Raw genomic sequence first — 13,372 nt, forward strand, 5'->3', positions numbered from 1 at the left:
ATAATCTGTACACAATATAACACAACTTGGCCATATTTATTTATTATCACAATTATTTATATGTTGCCAAATTGATCAATTCTATATTACATTAGAAATATACAATTAACATGTGAGAACTTCAATACTAAACAGTTTAGAAAGATGGAAATTTCAAGCTGGTGAAATGAATTGAAGTACCAATTGTGAGCATTGGTTAACCCCTCCCCCATGAAATATATATTAGTATAAATATTGGCTATTTATGTAACAATTGATTTCGTAATAAAAATGATAAAGTAGCATGGCAACGTAAGTACAGATATGTGAAAACTGGAATAAAATTACATTGGAGATGTTGTGAAATTCAAAGTTTCACAAGTTATTTAACCTTAAAGAAAGAAAACATTTAAATGTCAGGAGAAACTTATTAAAAAATAGCAAGTTATACTGTCCCAGAAGCGTCAGCTTCATTTATATTTTCCAACTTTTTTAAAAACTGTACTACATGACAACGATAATGTCTATGTTCTGTGTGAAACTGTTAATGCCTCTGCCACAACTGATAAAAACAGAATGTAGACAGGTTTTTACTGTTGAATATGGGAATGGGAACATCGCCAAGGAAAAATCCCACTGTGCGAAAAGAAAATGATTTGTTTACAGTTGTTAGACATTTGTGGTAATAAATATCCAGAAGCAAAGATACAATATGTGTAGTGAAAAAGCAGACTCCTTGCTCTGCTAGCAGGAAAAGCAGAGGATGATAAATTTAACCAATAAGGATGATAAAAGTAGCATTTTTCCAAATACTACAATATTCTGCTCCTCTGACATTTGAGTCAGTTCAAAATATGTTATTTATTTGGCTGAAGACTTTTTTTGTAACAATTCCTGCAAGGGAAAAAAAAAGAAAAAAGAAAACGGAGTGGGAATTATTAGTTGTCTAAAGTTCCTTGCTCCTTTCTTTAAACTGAACAACAAACTAATTTTTACTTGACATTTACTAACATAAACCTGAATCCCTAATAAATTCTGCAGAGTGCTGACAGGTTGAATTGTAAGCAGAAAGGGGTTGGGGGACTTTGCCCTTCTCCCCATCACTACTGATAGATTATTTATGGAAGAGACAAAGGAAATAGTCTGGGATCTGCAAATCATTTTCTTATAACTGCTTTCTTGCATCTAGCATTTGATGGAAGGTTTTGATTTCATGAGCAGCACATTAAAGGAAGCCAAGTTATCTTTTGTCAGTTTGAATATGATGGAGGAGTTTGTTCTCTCTATCATTTGGAACAACTACGAGGTAGATTGCAGGTATCTCTTTTATTTTGCAGATGAAAGAAGTATGTATGAATAACCAATAGCTGGAACTGTTTTCAGCTTGAAGGGGAAGAGGGAGGTTGGGAGTTCTATTATTTTGTTTTGGAAGAAAGGGATTTCTACCAATTAGAAATGTACTAATTAACTAGATATTCTAGTGATGAAATAAATAGCTGTTATATAATAAACTTATACAACAAGCAATGCACTCCAATAGCTTTATCTCGTTTCTTAAATCACTTCTGTATCATCCATCTGTCTCTGCATCTTCAACCAGTATATAAAGGGTTTCTCCTTTGTGTATTACAGTTGCTTATAGCTAGAGTTCCTGTTGCCACTGGAAATGTATACAAGAGATGAGGCTGCTGCTCTCTATAGCAATTGTACAGATGAACCTCAACTTACAACCATAACAGACCCTGCCTGTTATGGCCATTAGGCGTGACGGTTGTAAAGCAGGTCACCCACATGACTCACCTGACATTACAACCTTGTTTGTGACATTTGTTACGCAAACACCATGGTCATTAAGCAAACCCATTGTTTGCTATGGGGCGTTTTTACTGAAAACTGCAAATTAATATTTTTTGACAAAAAGGTTGTAAATTACGATCATGTCACCATGGATGCCGCAAACAGCTGAAAAGGTAGGCTGGTGGTGAAGTGCCCTAAATGTGGTCCCGTAACCATGAGGAGGGGGCTGGCCATTAGAACTTTGGAACAAGGTCATAAGTACCTTGGCGGAGCGGGTTCATCGTAACTTTAAATGGTCTCTTAAGAAACCAGTTGTCAGTCAATGTATGTGTAGAAGCCTGTGAAAAAGAGACTAAAGCTGCTATGGGCTAGATAGTCTGAATGAGAACAGGGTTAAAAGTCTTGATTGATTAAGATAGAGAAGGGAAAGGAATAGTAAAAGTGGAAGAACAACAAATTGCCCAATCAACTTCTCCATCCTGTAATTTGGCCATCATTGCTTTAAAAGCAAAATCCTATGCTATTTTATAACTGAGTTTTCAGTTATTTTAGTTGCTGTGGTCTCTTAATCATGACATCAGATTGCATTGCTATGAATATAATTGCCTCATGTTCCCATTTTTATTGTGGTCTGTCCATTGTTTAGATTACTCTTTCATGGTCTTACAAATGTTTATTTTGAAGCTGTTACACTAACAAGGACTAAAGGGCTCAGATATTCCAGACTGAGTTGAATGTCTATCCCGAACAATGAATTGCATGAGAGCACTGAAAGTAAATAGACAGAATTACCCAAGATGGAAAACAAAGACCAATCTGATATCTAAGGATAACCTACAAGCAAGAAAATGGATTTCCTATCTTTCCAGAAACTACTTTTGAGCAACATACTGATTCTAGTAAAAGGAGTGACATGTGTATAATGGGAAATACAGATAACTGTCTGTAAGGCCTGTAGATCTACCTGCCTGATAGTACACTATTTATAAAGAAGTATTTTATGTGCAAGATAATAGAATCTATTTCCCCACCTCACACCATAATGATACATGTTAAGTTAAAAGAGTGTACCATCTGCAGAAATTCAATTTCCATTTGAAGAGCCTCACAGGCATTTTCCGTTTCATCGGCTTTATAATTCTCCAACTGCTTTTTAAGCCTGTGCCAATATTAAGAAAGAAAAATATCATGTCACCTGATATGGTGAACTTGTCAGCTTCCTCTTAACTGCAAACCTAATCCTCATTTAACCTTGATTATCTTAGCAGGAATTTACAAAGCTGCCCAATAATTGGTGGGTCATGCATTAATATACAATTATAAATTGCAACCAAAATGTGTTATGAGGTAACAACTATATTCAACACCCTAGAAATCACAAGGCAGTTTCAGAGAAAGATTAGCAGCATGTAGAAATTAAAATAATTTGGGGAGCAGGGGTAATGATGTTTATGTCTTAAACTCGTATTACAGATCTTTGTATAATTTATTCTGGCTGAATCTCTCAAGCCTTGGGAGAAGATGGTTGTTTATCCCCTTTTAGTTAGTTTAGTTTAACCAAAGATTAAATGTTTGTTCTTGTGGTCAGCCATATTCTTTTTTATATCTGTTATTTCATTTATAAACTATCCAAAGTCATTGGGGAGTCAAGTAGTCTCAACATTTAAATAAGTAAATAAATCTACCATATAATCATACAATAACAATGAGAAAAAAATGTTCTACAGGCATTGGCTTCAGAATATTTTGCCAGAATATAAGCTTCCTATTTTCTGTTTTCATTTTGCCACAAGACAAAAATATGTCTATACAATGGCTGGGTAATGGCAGCTTAAGCATTTTTATGGTACTTTGCTTGATACATTAAGCATAGTGTCATGTGACAGTGACTTCCTGTTGGCTTCTCCATTGACTTTGCTTGTTGGAAGCAGGCTGTGAAAGTTACAAATGGCAATCACATGACCCTAGGATGCTGCAACTGTCATAAATTCATACCAGTTGAAAAGAATTCTATTCTGTTCTGTTGTATCCTGAGCAGAGCACGGCAACAAGCTTAAATTTTATTGGAGAGTATTGAATGTTATTGGAGAGTTTTGAAACATACAAAAACGTGTAGGAGCAGGACAATAACATTTTCAAAACAAACTTTTAAAGATGAAGCATAAGTCTATACTTCCTAATAGATTGCTGATGGAATCTTAGTTCAGGTGACACACTGAATATTTGTCATAAAATGTCCTCAATGTTCTTTAGTTGCACATGGTAAGTTATTCTCAAAATGTTATTCATAAAAAAATTCTGATTTTTCTGAAATAGTTTGAGAATCAGGTTACCTAAATTCATAAAATATTTTTTTAATTGCAGACTAGCCAATTCAATTTTAGAAAGAAAACACCTTATATACCACAGTTTACTTGTTGATCATCATAAATGTTTCTCAGATTAATAATACAGGCTACACAAGGGATATGTTTGAACTAAATCTTCAAAAAGAATTTAAATATATAACACATGGACATCATATTACATGAAATGTTTTACTAGCGTAGAGATTACTTGAAAAGTTAATTGAATGAGTGATACTAATTCCATTAGTGACAAGTTAATACATGATCTTATAATACATAGGCCAAATTTTAGTAGTACCATAAGTTTAAAAAAACCTTCTGAAATATGGGAGTTATATTACATTTATTCTGGCTTTCTTTTTGCAGCCTCTGAACTTGTCTTAGAATTTCGACCTGATAGAACAGACATGTCAAACACAAGGCCTGGGCGCCGGATGCGGCCCGTGAAGTGGTTTCATGTGGCCCGCAAAGCCATCCTGGAAACAGTGAGGGAACAGCCCCCACTGCCTTGGCCCTGGCCCAGGCCGGCTGGGAGCCAATGTACAATTTTGTGGTGGCCATCTTTGCTGAAATGCATTCAGTCTTAGCTCCACAAGGCCGTCCAGAAACAGCGAGGAACCAGCCCCTACTGCGTTGGCCCCACTCTCTGGGTGCATGCTGGGGAGGTGTCACCCTTTGTGAGGAATGAAGAAATGGACCATGCCTTGGCACTTGCCCTGGTCCCACTCCCTTCTGCCAGAGACCCTCAGATCTGTCCCACTCCTGCCCAGGCTCCCACAGGCAGCCTTGACGCAAATGATGTAGAGCTGGCCATGCCCACCCAGTAGGCCACACCCACTCCATCCACACCCACCCAGTAGGCCGCACCCACCCTGGCCACACCCACCTGGCCACCCAAGGGCAACCGCAATGCGGCCCTCAATGAAATTGAGTTTGACACCCCTGTGATAGAAGAATAGAAGACAATTGAAGAAAGAAAACAGAAAACTGAACAGAAGTGAGAAAAATAAATATTTGTAGCATCTCTTCTACAAGAAATTAAAAAGATCTAAAAACCAAGAATCCACATGCAGTATACTATCTATTATGTAGTATGCTGCATGTGTAGCTTAAGTAGATACTTGCTGGACCAAGAAAAGGCTATTTCAGATCATTTAATGGCCCGTAGTATATGCAGCAATAAAGTTATACTGCACTGCTTGTCATACTTGTCAGGAGACTGCAGAATGAAAGTTAATTATAAAATTGTATCAAATCCATTCATGATAATAGGGGAACAATTTCTGGGGTCATTGTGGTGATTTTGTGAGTGCTAAGTGAGCTTATATAAGAAAGTATTGTGTTCTGGGTACAGTATATCAGTTAGAACAATGGGATGTTGGCTTGAGACTTTATAGCTATATTAGATACTTTATAGCTATATTAGATACTAATGAGATTCACAAGCTTTCTGTTTAGAGAATGGTACATTATTGCATGAATGCTACCTCCATGCATAAGGATTCTGTTGAGCATAATGGTAGCATGCAGTTCTGAATTAAAGATGGCTATTTTAATGAAACATTAATTCAAAAACTAGCTTCCCTGTAAGTATGCCTTTATCCAATGTAGATTTTTTTATAAGCCATTCTATACCCTACTGGCAATTGTGAGAAAAAGGATCAAGCAGCTCACAGAGAGTCCTCAGTAATATACTCACTAATAAATGAGGGCTGGAGTATACTTATCCACTTTCCAAGATTACTGTCAAACCCCTAATCTTAGCACACCAAGGAAGTTGGATTCACAGTCTTATTAATGAAGTTTAGTGCCAGAAAAAAAGCAGTTAGGTTATGGAAACTAGATAAGTATGTTCTAGCTTTCATTTATTATTATAACACTCCATGATCATTTCCCCCCCCCCCCCAAAGCTACGGATCTACTATTATGTTTTGCAGTGATGCTGTCTCAGGACACATATGCAAATATTATGCACATTTGTTGGCGTTAAGTATTCATGTACACAAACATACCATGTTTCCCCGAAAATAAGATCCGGTTTTTTGGGGGGGGGCTCCAAAAGAGGTACCAGGTCTTATTTTGGTAGGGGGGGTCTTTTCCACTCACCTCCAGTACCGACAGCCCAACCCAGTCAATCCACTTCTGCAGCTGATGGAGCAGCTTCATTCTGCAGCTGAGAATGGATGTCCGGCCAGCATTTCGCAGTCAAAGGCCTTTCCAGAAGGCAACTGCAGCTGAGAACCGAGCTATGGATTCAGTCCTTAGCTCAGTTCTCAGCTATAGAGGCCTTGCAGAACCGAGCTATGGATTGAATCCATAATTCGGTTTTCGGCTGCAGTGGCCTTCCAGAAAGGCTTCTGACTGTGAAATGTAGGCTTGGGGTAGCTGCAGAAGAAGTGGACCAGCAAAGAGAGGCCTGGCTGCAAGGTAAGTGGGTGCAGGGCACATGGGGCAGCTCCACACCCCCACCCTAACTTGATGTTTAGGTATGTGCTTCGCCCCCAAACTAGGGCTTATTTTTGGGGTAGGGCTTATGTTAGGCCCACCCCCAAAAATCAAGCTAGGGCATTTTCAGAGTAGGTCTTACTTTCGGGGAACCATGGTAGATAGATCACTTTTAGCAATCCTGATACAGGAGCACAGTGGCTCACAAGGTTAGGATGTTTAGTTGACAACTGTCCAGACTCGTGTTTGAGACCCAATTGCTCGTGTTTGAGACCCACAGTGTGCTCCTGTTATCCAGTAGTTTGAAAGCAGGCAACTGCAAGTAGATAGATAGGTAACACTTTGGTGGGATGAAAGGAGTCAGCTGGGCGATGATGTCACCATTCCAGCCTTTCAACCCAGAAGTGTTTTGACATTCCTGACTCAGCTGTAGTAATAGTAAGACAGATTTTAGAAAAATTATTCTGTATTCCTTTATTTTACTTGAAACTAAACTAATATTCCCCAATAACAAACAAAGACTCTGAACACAAACATTAAGCTAAAGAAAACAAATTCTCTCATCAGGCCAGTTTTTTTCAAATCAGAAGAAATAAATCCTGCCTAAGATCTGATTACAGTTCTTAATATTGCTGCAGTTTATTCTGCTATAATGTTCAAATTTCAGGGACATATTTTTTCATACATGAAAAATCTCCTAGAGGTATAAAATCTTCTCACTAAATTCAAAACAGCTAAAAATGTACATATTATGCATCAACTGTGTGCCTGGATATCTAAGTAACAGAAGCAGTTGTGAATATCATAGGTAACAAAACAGGAAACCAAAATACACAAGCTGCAGTTAAAATATGCAGTAAAATGGGTAACGACTAGGAGGAAACTGATTTAATTAATTGAAAGAGTATATTTATGCAGGGATCAAATAATCAGTCCCGGAGGTTTGCAAGAATATACCTTGCCATGTTACATATCTGCAGTCAGGAAATCACCATATCTAACCTCATGTGACTATATCTAACTTCATTGAATAGGTATGATTTATGATCTCATCTAGCAGGGAGGCTACAATCTGTAGTTTTATCAGAAACCAATGATTTGGACAAAACAAAAGTCAGAATATTAATTCCTTCCTAATGTCTATTTAGATTGCAACTCATTTGCTTGAAGTAAATACGAGTTTCAACATATGCCCATGTTGTATAGTGTTGGAACTATAGATCTAGGAAGAGCTACTGCTGGTCAGTTAGGTAATCAGTACTAGTTTGCTCTAAAGACCAACTTAATATACTTGGCAACCAGTCCCCTCCAGAGCAATCACTGCAATATTTTTATAGATTACCATAGTCGTTATCCTTTCCTGACCTGTTATTATAAGACCCACAAGCTGAGTGAGCAGTTTTACAGCAGGGTACACCATTGTTGCTCCAATAGGGATCGGTAATGCACACCAAATTTGCCTGTTTATCACATCATTGCATTCTTATTGGATACAAGCCTGGAATTTACAAGCAGCAATTCATCTACATGTGCCCAGAATAGAGGCAACTGGCTTAGAAGAAGGGAAAGTGTAAGTCACCTTTCTCCTGTAATGATCTTGTTTACTCAAGTTCCTTTCAGAAAGGACTCCTAAGCTCCATCACAACATGATCTCCACTGACTGTCTGTCTATGGAAATCAGCTATAGTCAGAATTGGTCACAACATTGGTAGAATGGCAGTCACTGTTTGAGTCACTGTTTATTAAAGTGTAGCGCTACCTCCTCAGAGGCCGCCAATGCCCAGGCCCTCCCGGCCACGTCCCCCCTTGTCCAGCCTTGCAGCAATGTTCTTTAGAGATCGATGAGATGTCTTACAACCGGAACTCACGCAGCATTAATGGGTGGCAGGCTCTTCTTGTTGAAGCAGGACTTTCAGGCACGAACTTAACCAGTCACAGTGGTTGNGACGGCCAGTATGTTATGGCAATGGCTCATCCCCCAGGGCAACTCCCCCCACAATGTCCCAGCACCTATGCCAGCAGCGATGGCCACAGTCCAGATGCCTCCAAAGTCCACAACAACAGTTGGCAGCAACAGTTGGCACCACCAGTCTCTCTCCTCCCGGTGCTTCTTCTCTAGGATTCCTCTTCAGGTTTCAGGATTCAAAATCACCCCCCTCCCTTACTCTTTATTATTAAAATCCGAGGCTACAAACCCCAGCCGACTCCCTTACTTCACACTCTCGCTTGCCTCCGTTTCAGATATCCTCCCACGGAGGAAGCAATAAAACTTCACTCTATCTAGCCTCTATTTAAAATACCCTTGATGGAAAAATAAAATAAGCTTCCAGACCTTCTCTTCTCAACTCCAACCACACCGGCCTTCTCCTTTCCTTCCCTTTTCTATCCTTCCTCCTTCCACTCACGCCAGCCACACCCAAAGCCAACTGCAGCTGTCCCAATCTTTCCCTTCTCAGTCAAGCTCCTGCAAGCACTCTCAGGCAGTCCCCGCTACAAAAGCAACTAGTCTAGTGGGAGAAAATTACTCCAGGATAAGAGAGGCAGAAGAAGAAACTTTAAAATGACAGATCATTGAGAAAAGGGAGATGAGAGACAAATTAGTCTAATTCTAAAGATTTCCTCCTTCATGCTGCTCGTGCTCTGCTATCAAACCTGCAACCTGGATTCATAAAGAGGGGTTGGGGTAGCAATTTCCACATGTGAAGGGAATGATCCAATAGGTCAGCTGGAGAGAGTTTGTTTTGTCCTCATAAGAGAGTAAGGAGAGCCCAGTGTGTGACAGTTGGTGAAGCTGATCACAAACTAAATACAGATAAACAGCCCGTTTAGATTTGAATTAGAGGCAGTAAAGAGAAGATACAATGGGGCTCAAGCCCAGGAAAGAATGAAAGGAAAGAAAGGAAACTGCTCCATGAGACTTTTGCAAGACAAATTAGGTTGTTGAATTGTATAAATATATTTAGGTTTTAAAATGATTTAGATTTGAAAAAGAGCTTGCCTGGCTGTTGGGTGAGAGAAGGGGAGAGGGAGAGATCATTTTCCAATACTACTCAATATTTTAAAATCTACAGGGAATGACAAATGGATCAACAGCTTTTCTAAATTAAGTTTCCTGTATGTGCATCTGAATAAAGAAAATTATTCCCACGTGAAATTCCAACATCACAATGTACCCTAGAGTAAGTTTTTTATTTTTGGATGACAAACACTGAAACTGGAGTCCATAACAGAAACCCTGACACATCTCTCACTATAATGGTTCTATTGTGCATTGATATAAAAAGTTTTAGAAAATCAAAGAGCAGTTGTCATTACAGAAATTCGTTCTGTATCCCAGAGATTACTCCAGAGATGAAAATGTCCTTGCTTATAAAATTAACATTAAATTAAATTGAAAATATTTGCTTAAAACCAACACAGTCATGGCCTTAGGCAACCTACCACTAATATGAAGGATTTGTTAAGCTCTAGTGGAAATATTTCCTTGCAGATTTATGTGAATGCAGTGTTCTTTGTTATTCTATGGTTTCATTAATATGGTTTCTTTTCCAATAATAAGACATAAAAAAATCTTTTAGATTAATCAAGTAAACAGAACCCTCATCAATGAAATAAAAAGCATCTCAATCAGAACAATTCTTCCTGCCTAATCTGTCTCTAGAAAGGAATTATTTTAAAAAATGAGAAAAGAAACAAGAGACCAAAAATGGAGTAGTGACATACAGCTCATCTGTCTGAAAATGTAATTTAGACGTATACATATTAGGAATATGAAAACAGCTGTAAATCATGGATGTGAAAATACAGGATTTGAAGGGCTGGGGCAGGCATGTTAAACTGCCGGCCCGTGGGCCGGATGCATCATACTGAAATCGCGCCTACCCCATTGCTGACAATGGGGAAAAAGTCACGTTACGTCGCTCGATGTCACGTGATGTCGCAAATTTGACATGCCTGGGCTGGGGTGGAAACATTAATTGAGTCCTTTGTAATTGAAGTAATACCTAATAGGAAAGAGGAGTTCTAATAAGAAAATTTAGTCCAAGGTCTATATTTATCCTTTACCAGATCAGATCTTCCCTCTCTGGAGTTCTCATATACTGAGAAGCAGTGATTAGTGTTCAAGACCGAGCTTTCTCACTGGTGTCTTTTCCAGCTTGGGACCTAGAGTGTCCGCCACAGAGAATCCCAGATGCTATTCCGAAGTTCTCTGAGAGGAAGCCTGTTATAATCTGCAAGGTCAAATTATAGCTCTTTCTAGTTATGGTAATATTTTAGTATAAATGTACTCTATTTTTAATTATGTGCCATCAAGTTGTTTTTGACTCCTAACAGCCAAATGAATAGATTTCCTCCATGATGATCTATCTCTAGCCAGGCCTTCCAACATTGTACCCATTTCCACTGTAAATAAATCCATCCACCTTGCCATTGGTCACTTTTTTCCCAGCATTAGAGTCTTTTCCAGAAAGCTAGCTGGGGAAGTAATGACTTACTGACTTAAATTCATCTTCTAGCAAGAAAGGTTCTGGTATGTGAGGAATATCTTCTAAGACAGGGGTCTTCAACCTTGGCAACTTTAAGACTTTGCTGGCTGAGGAATTCTGGGAGTTGAAGTCCACAAGTCTTAAAGTTGCCAAGGTTGAGGACCCCTGTTCTAAGGTATATTATCATGCCAATTTGATTTAGAACCTTTTTCTGGGTTCAGAGATCTTTTCCTTCTTCTTCTCTGCCTGTTTCCATTTTCAGTCTCTTTGCAAATGTTGTTGTAATACTGCTTCTTGTCTCTTTCTAATAGCTCTCTGAAGATTTTTGTTAAGCTCCTTTCTGAGAACTTTTTCTTTAATAGTGTTGGGTTCCCTTCTCTTGGCAATTTTCAGTTGGTTCTGACATCCAGTTTGCTTTCTTCTCTTTCCTCATTTTTGGTAGTTTTTCACCTTTATTGACTTATTTGATTAATTACTTATTTAAGTACATTCAATAATCCTTCTGATTCTGAATCATGAGATTCAGGACTTCAAAGTGATTCCTGATATTCTCCTTCAAAATGGTGGGTTGATATTCAGCACTGTATTGTGGAAACCAATTGTTCTTCATACATATTTAAATAACAGTGACAAAATTTGTTTGAAAGTGTTTGGAAACATTTTCCAATATATACTATATATGTAATTAATTAGTGAATGAAAAATTATGTGAATTGACTTTCCAGAATTCGACAGGTAGATGTATGTTGCTTTTAAGATACATGGAACTGCTCTAAGCAAAAGGAAGTAGTTTTAAAATATAAACTGTATTGAATATGTCACCTGCTTATTATAGCATTATATATGTCAATAAATCAAATCATACAATGGAATTTCAAAAAGGAAAGGACACTAGCAAATCAAAACAGCTAGTTTAAGCTGGTATTTCCTGAAGCAAACTTCATTTTCTAACAAAACATTGGCATCACATATACTGCAAATAGAAAATAGTTAATTGATTACAATAGTTTTCTTTATTCTAAAACTATTTATATTGAACAAATACATTTTCCTAAGAATAAAAATGTGCTTTATGATATATATTATTTTTGCTTTCACAACTAAGACCTTGAAGCTGTGTATGTTGTTAACGGTTTCTTGAAATGTATTTGTAGTAAACAGAAATCTAACAATTGATTTTTCAGGGCAGGAAATAAGGCAATATTTTGTGCTGGCACATGACCGTATAATCCAGAAGGGTAATGCCCATTTTTCAAAGCAAGCTACATCCCAGTTTCCAGGCTTTGTGGATTTTTGTTATCAGTGCATTTTGTTACTGTAATGCTGCTTTTGGACTAGTTGACCTACAAACCTTCTGAAACTCTCCTATGATGCTTGTGTAAACTAATGTTAAATTAAAACTTTTTGGAGTAAAATAGCTGCTAATATATAATCCTTTTATTTTTCTCAGCATTTTAAGGATTTCTGTTATATCCTTAATATTATTTTCCTTTATTAGCATAACTGTAGAATATATCTATTTAATGTGTTTTGCTTTAGAAAATATCTTGAAAAATGCATTTTGATGCTATCTTCCACTTATACGGTTTTATATGATGGGGATAGTAGAGGGAATCAGAATGTTTTGCTAATCTAGTCAGATTTTGTAAAGAGCTCTATAGAGTAATAGTTAATTTAAAAGCTTCTTAAATTTCATTTTGCTATATAAAACAAAACAATGAATTCAGATGCAGACAGGCATAGCATATATCATGATTCTGGTCAAGGCTTACTATAATCTTTGTGCAAGATCACAGTTTTTGCTTGAATTGCTAAGGTGAATATTTTAAAAAAAGTTATAGTAAATAACCCCCCTTTTTTCTCTTTTCTCTCCAGCCTTTGAAAAAAAAACCCCATAACATATTTGGTTTAAGGATCATGCCAAAATATGGAATGTATTTAGACTATTGGGCATAGCATAGATTATTCTTCTGACACTAATCTTTATATATAAAAAAGCTATTGTAAGAGTTAACATTATTAAAACAGAGTGATATAGAATAAAAAATGAACAGAGTGATATAGAATAAGAAATGAGACACTGATTATGTAAGTATGTATTTTCTGATAACTATTTAATTTGTACAGGCAATATAGTATGACAGAGTTCAAAAAATGAAAAATCTGGGTTAATCTTAAATACAAAGAGGAAAAAGGTTATGTAAACCACGAAGCCTTATTTCATCAACTCTATGAAAAATCTCAATAATTTTGTTACTGACCACAAAACAATGAAAATAATATTTATTTTCTTGGTTCAAGAATAGTTAAAGATGG

At 37.2% G+C, this 13,372-nt stretch overlaps 1 protein-coding gene across 1 annotated transcript in view; it reads right to left on the reverse strand.

The window, feature by feature from the left end:
- Window positions 1-840: 840 nt before the first annotated feature.
- Window positions 841-13,372, reverse strand: part of CCDC172 (coiled-coil domain containing 172) — a 26,981-nt gene continuing 14,449 nt past the window's right edge. The window contains exons 7-8 of the mRNA XM_029284112.1: window positions 2,848-2,935; window positions 841-873 (exon numbers count right to left, since the gene is read on the reverse strand). Of these exons, the coding sequence (XP_029139945.1) occupies window positions 841-873; window positions 2,848-2,935 (121 nt within the window). The remainder of the gene's footprint in view (window positions 874-2,847; window positions 2,936-13,372) is intronic.

Source organism: Protobothrops mucrosquamatus, unplaced genomic scaffold, assembly GCF_001527695.2.
Source record: "Protobothrops mucrosquamatus isolate PMUCROS unplaced genomic scaffold, P.Mucros_1.0 scaffold378, whole genome shotgun sequence".
In the NCBI taxonomy this organism is placed as follows: domain Eukaryota; kingdom Metazoa; phylum Chordata; class Lepidosauria; order Squamata; family Viperidae; genus Protobothrops; species Protobothrops mucrosquamatus.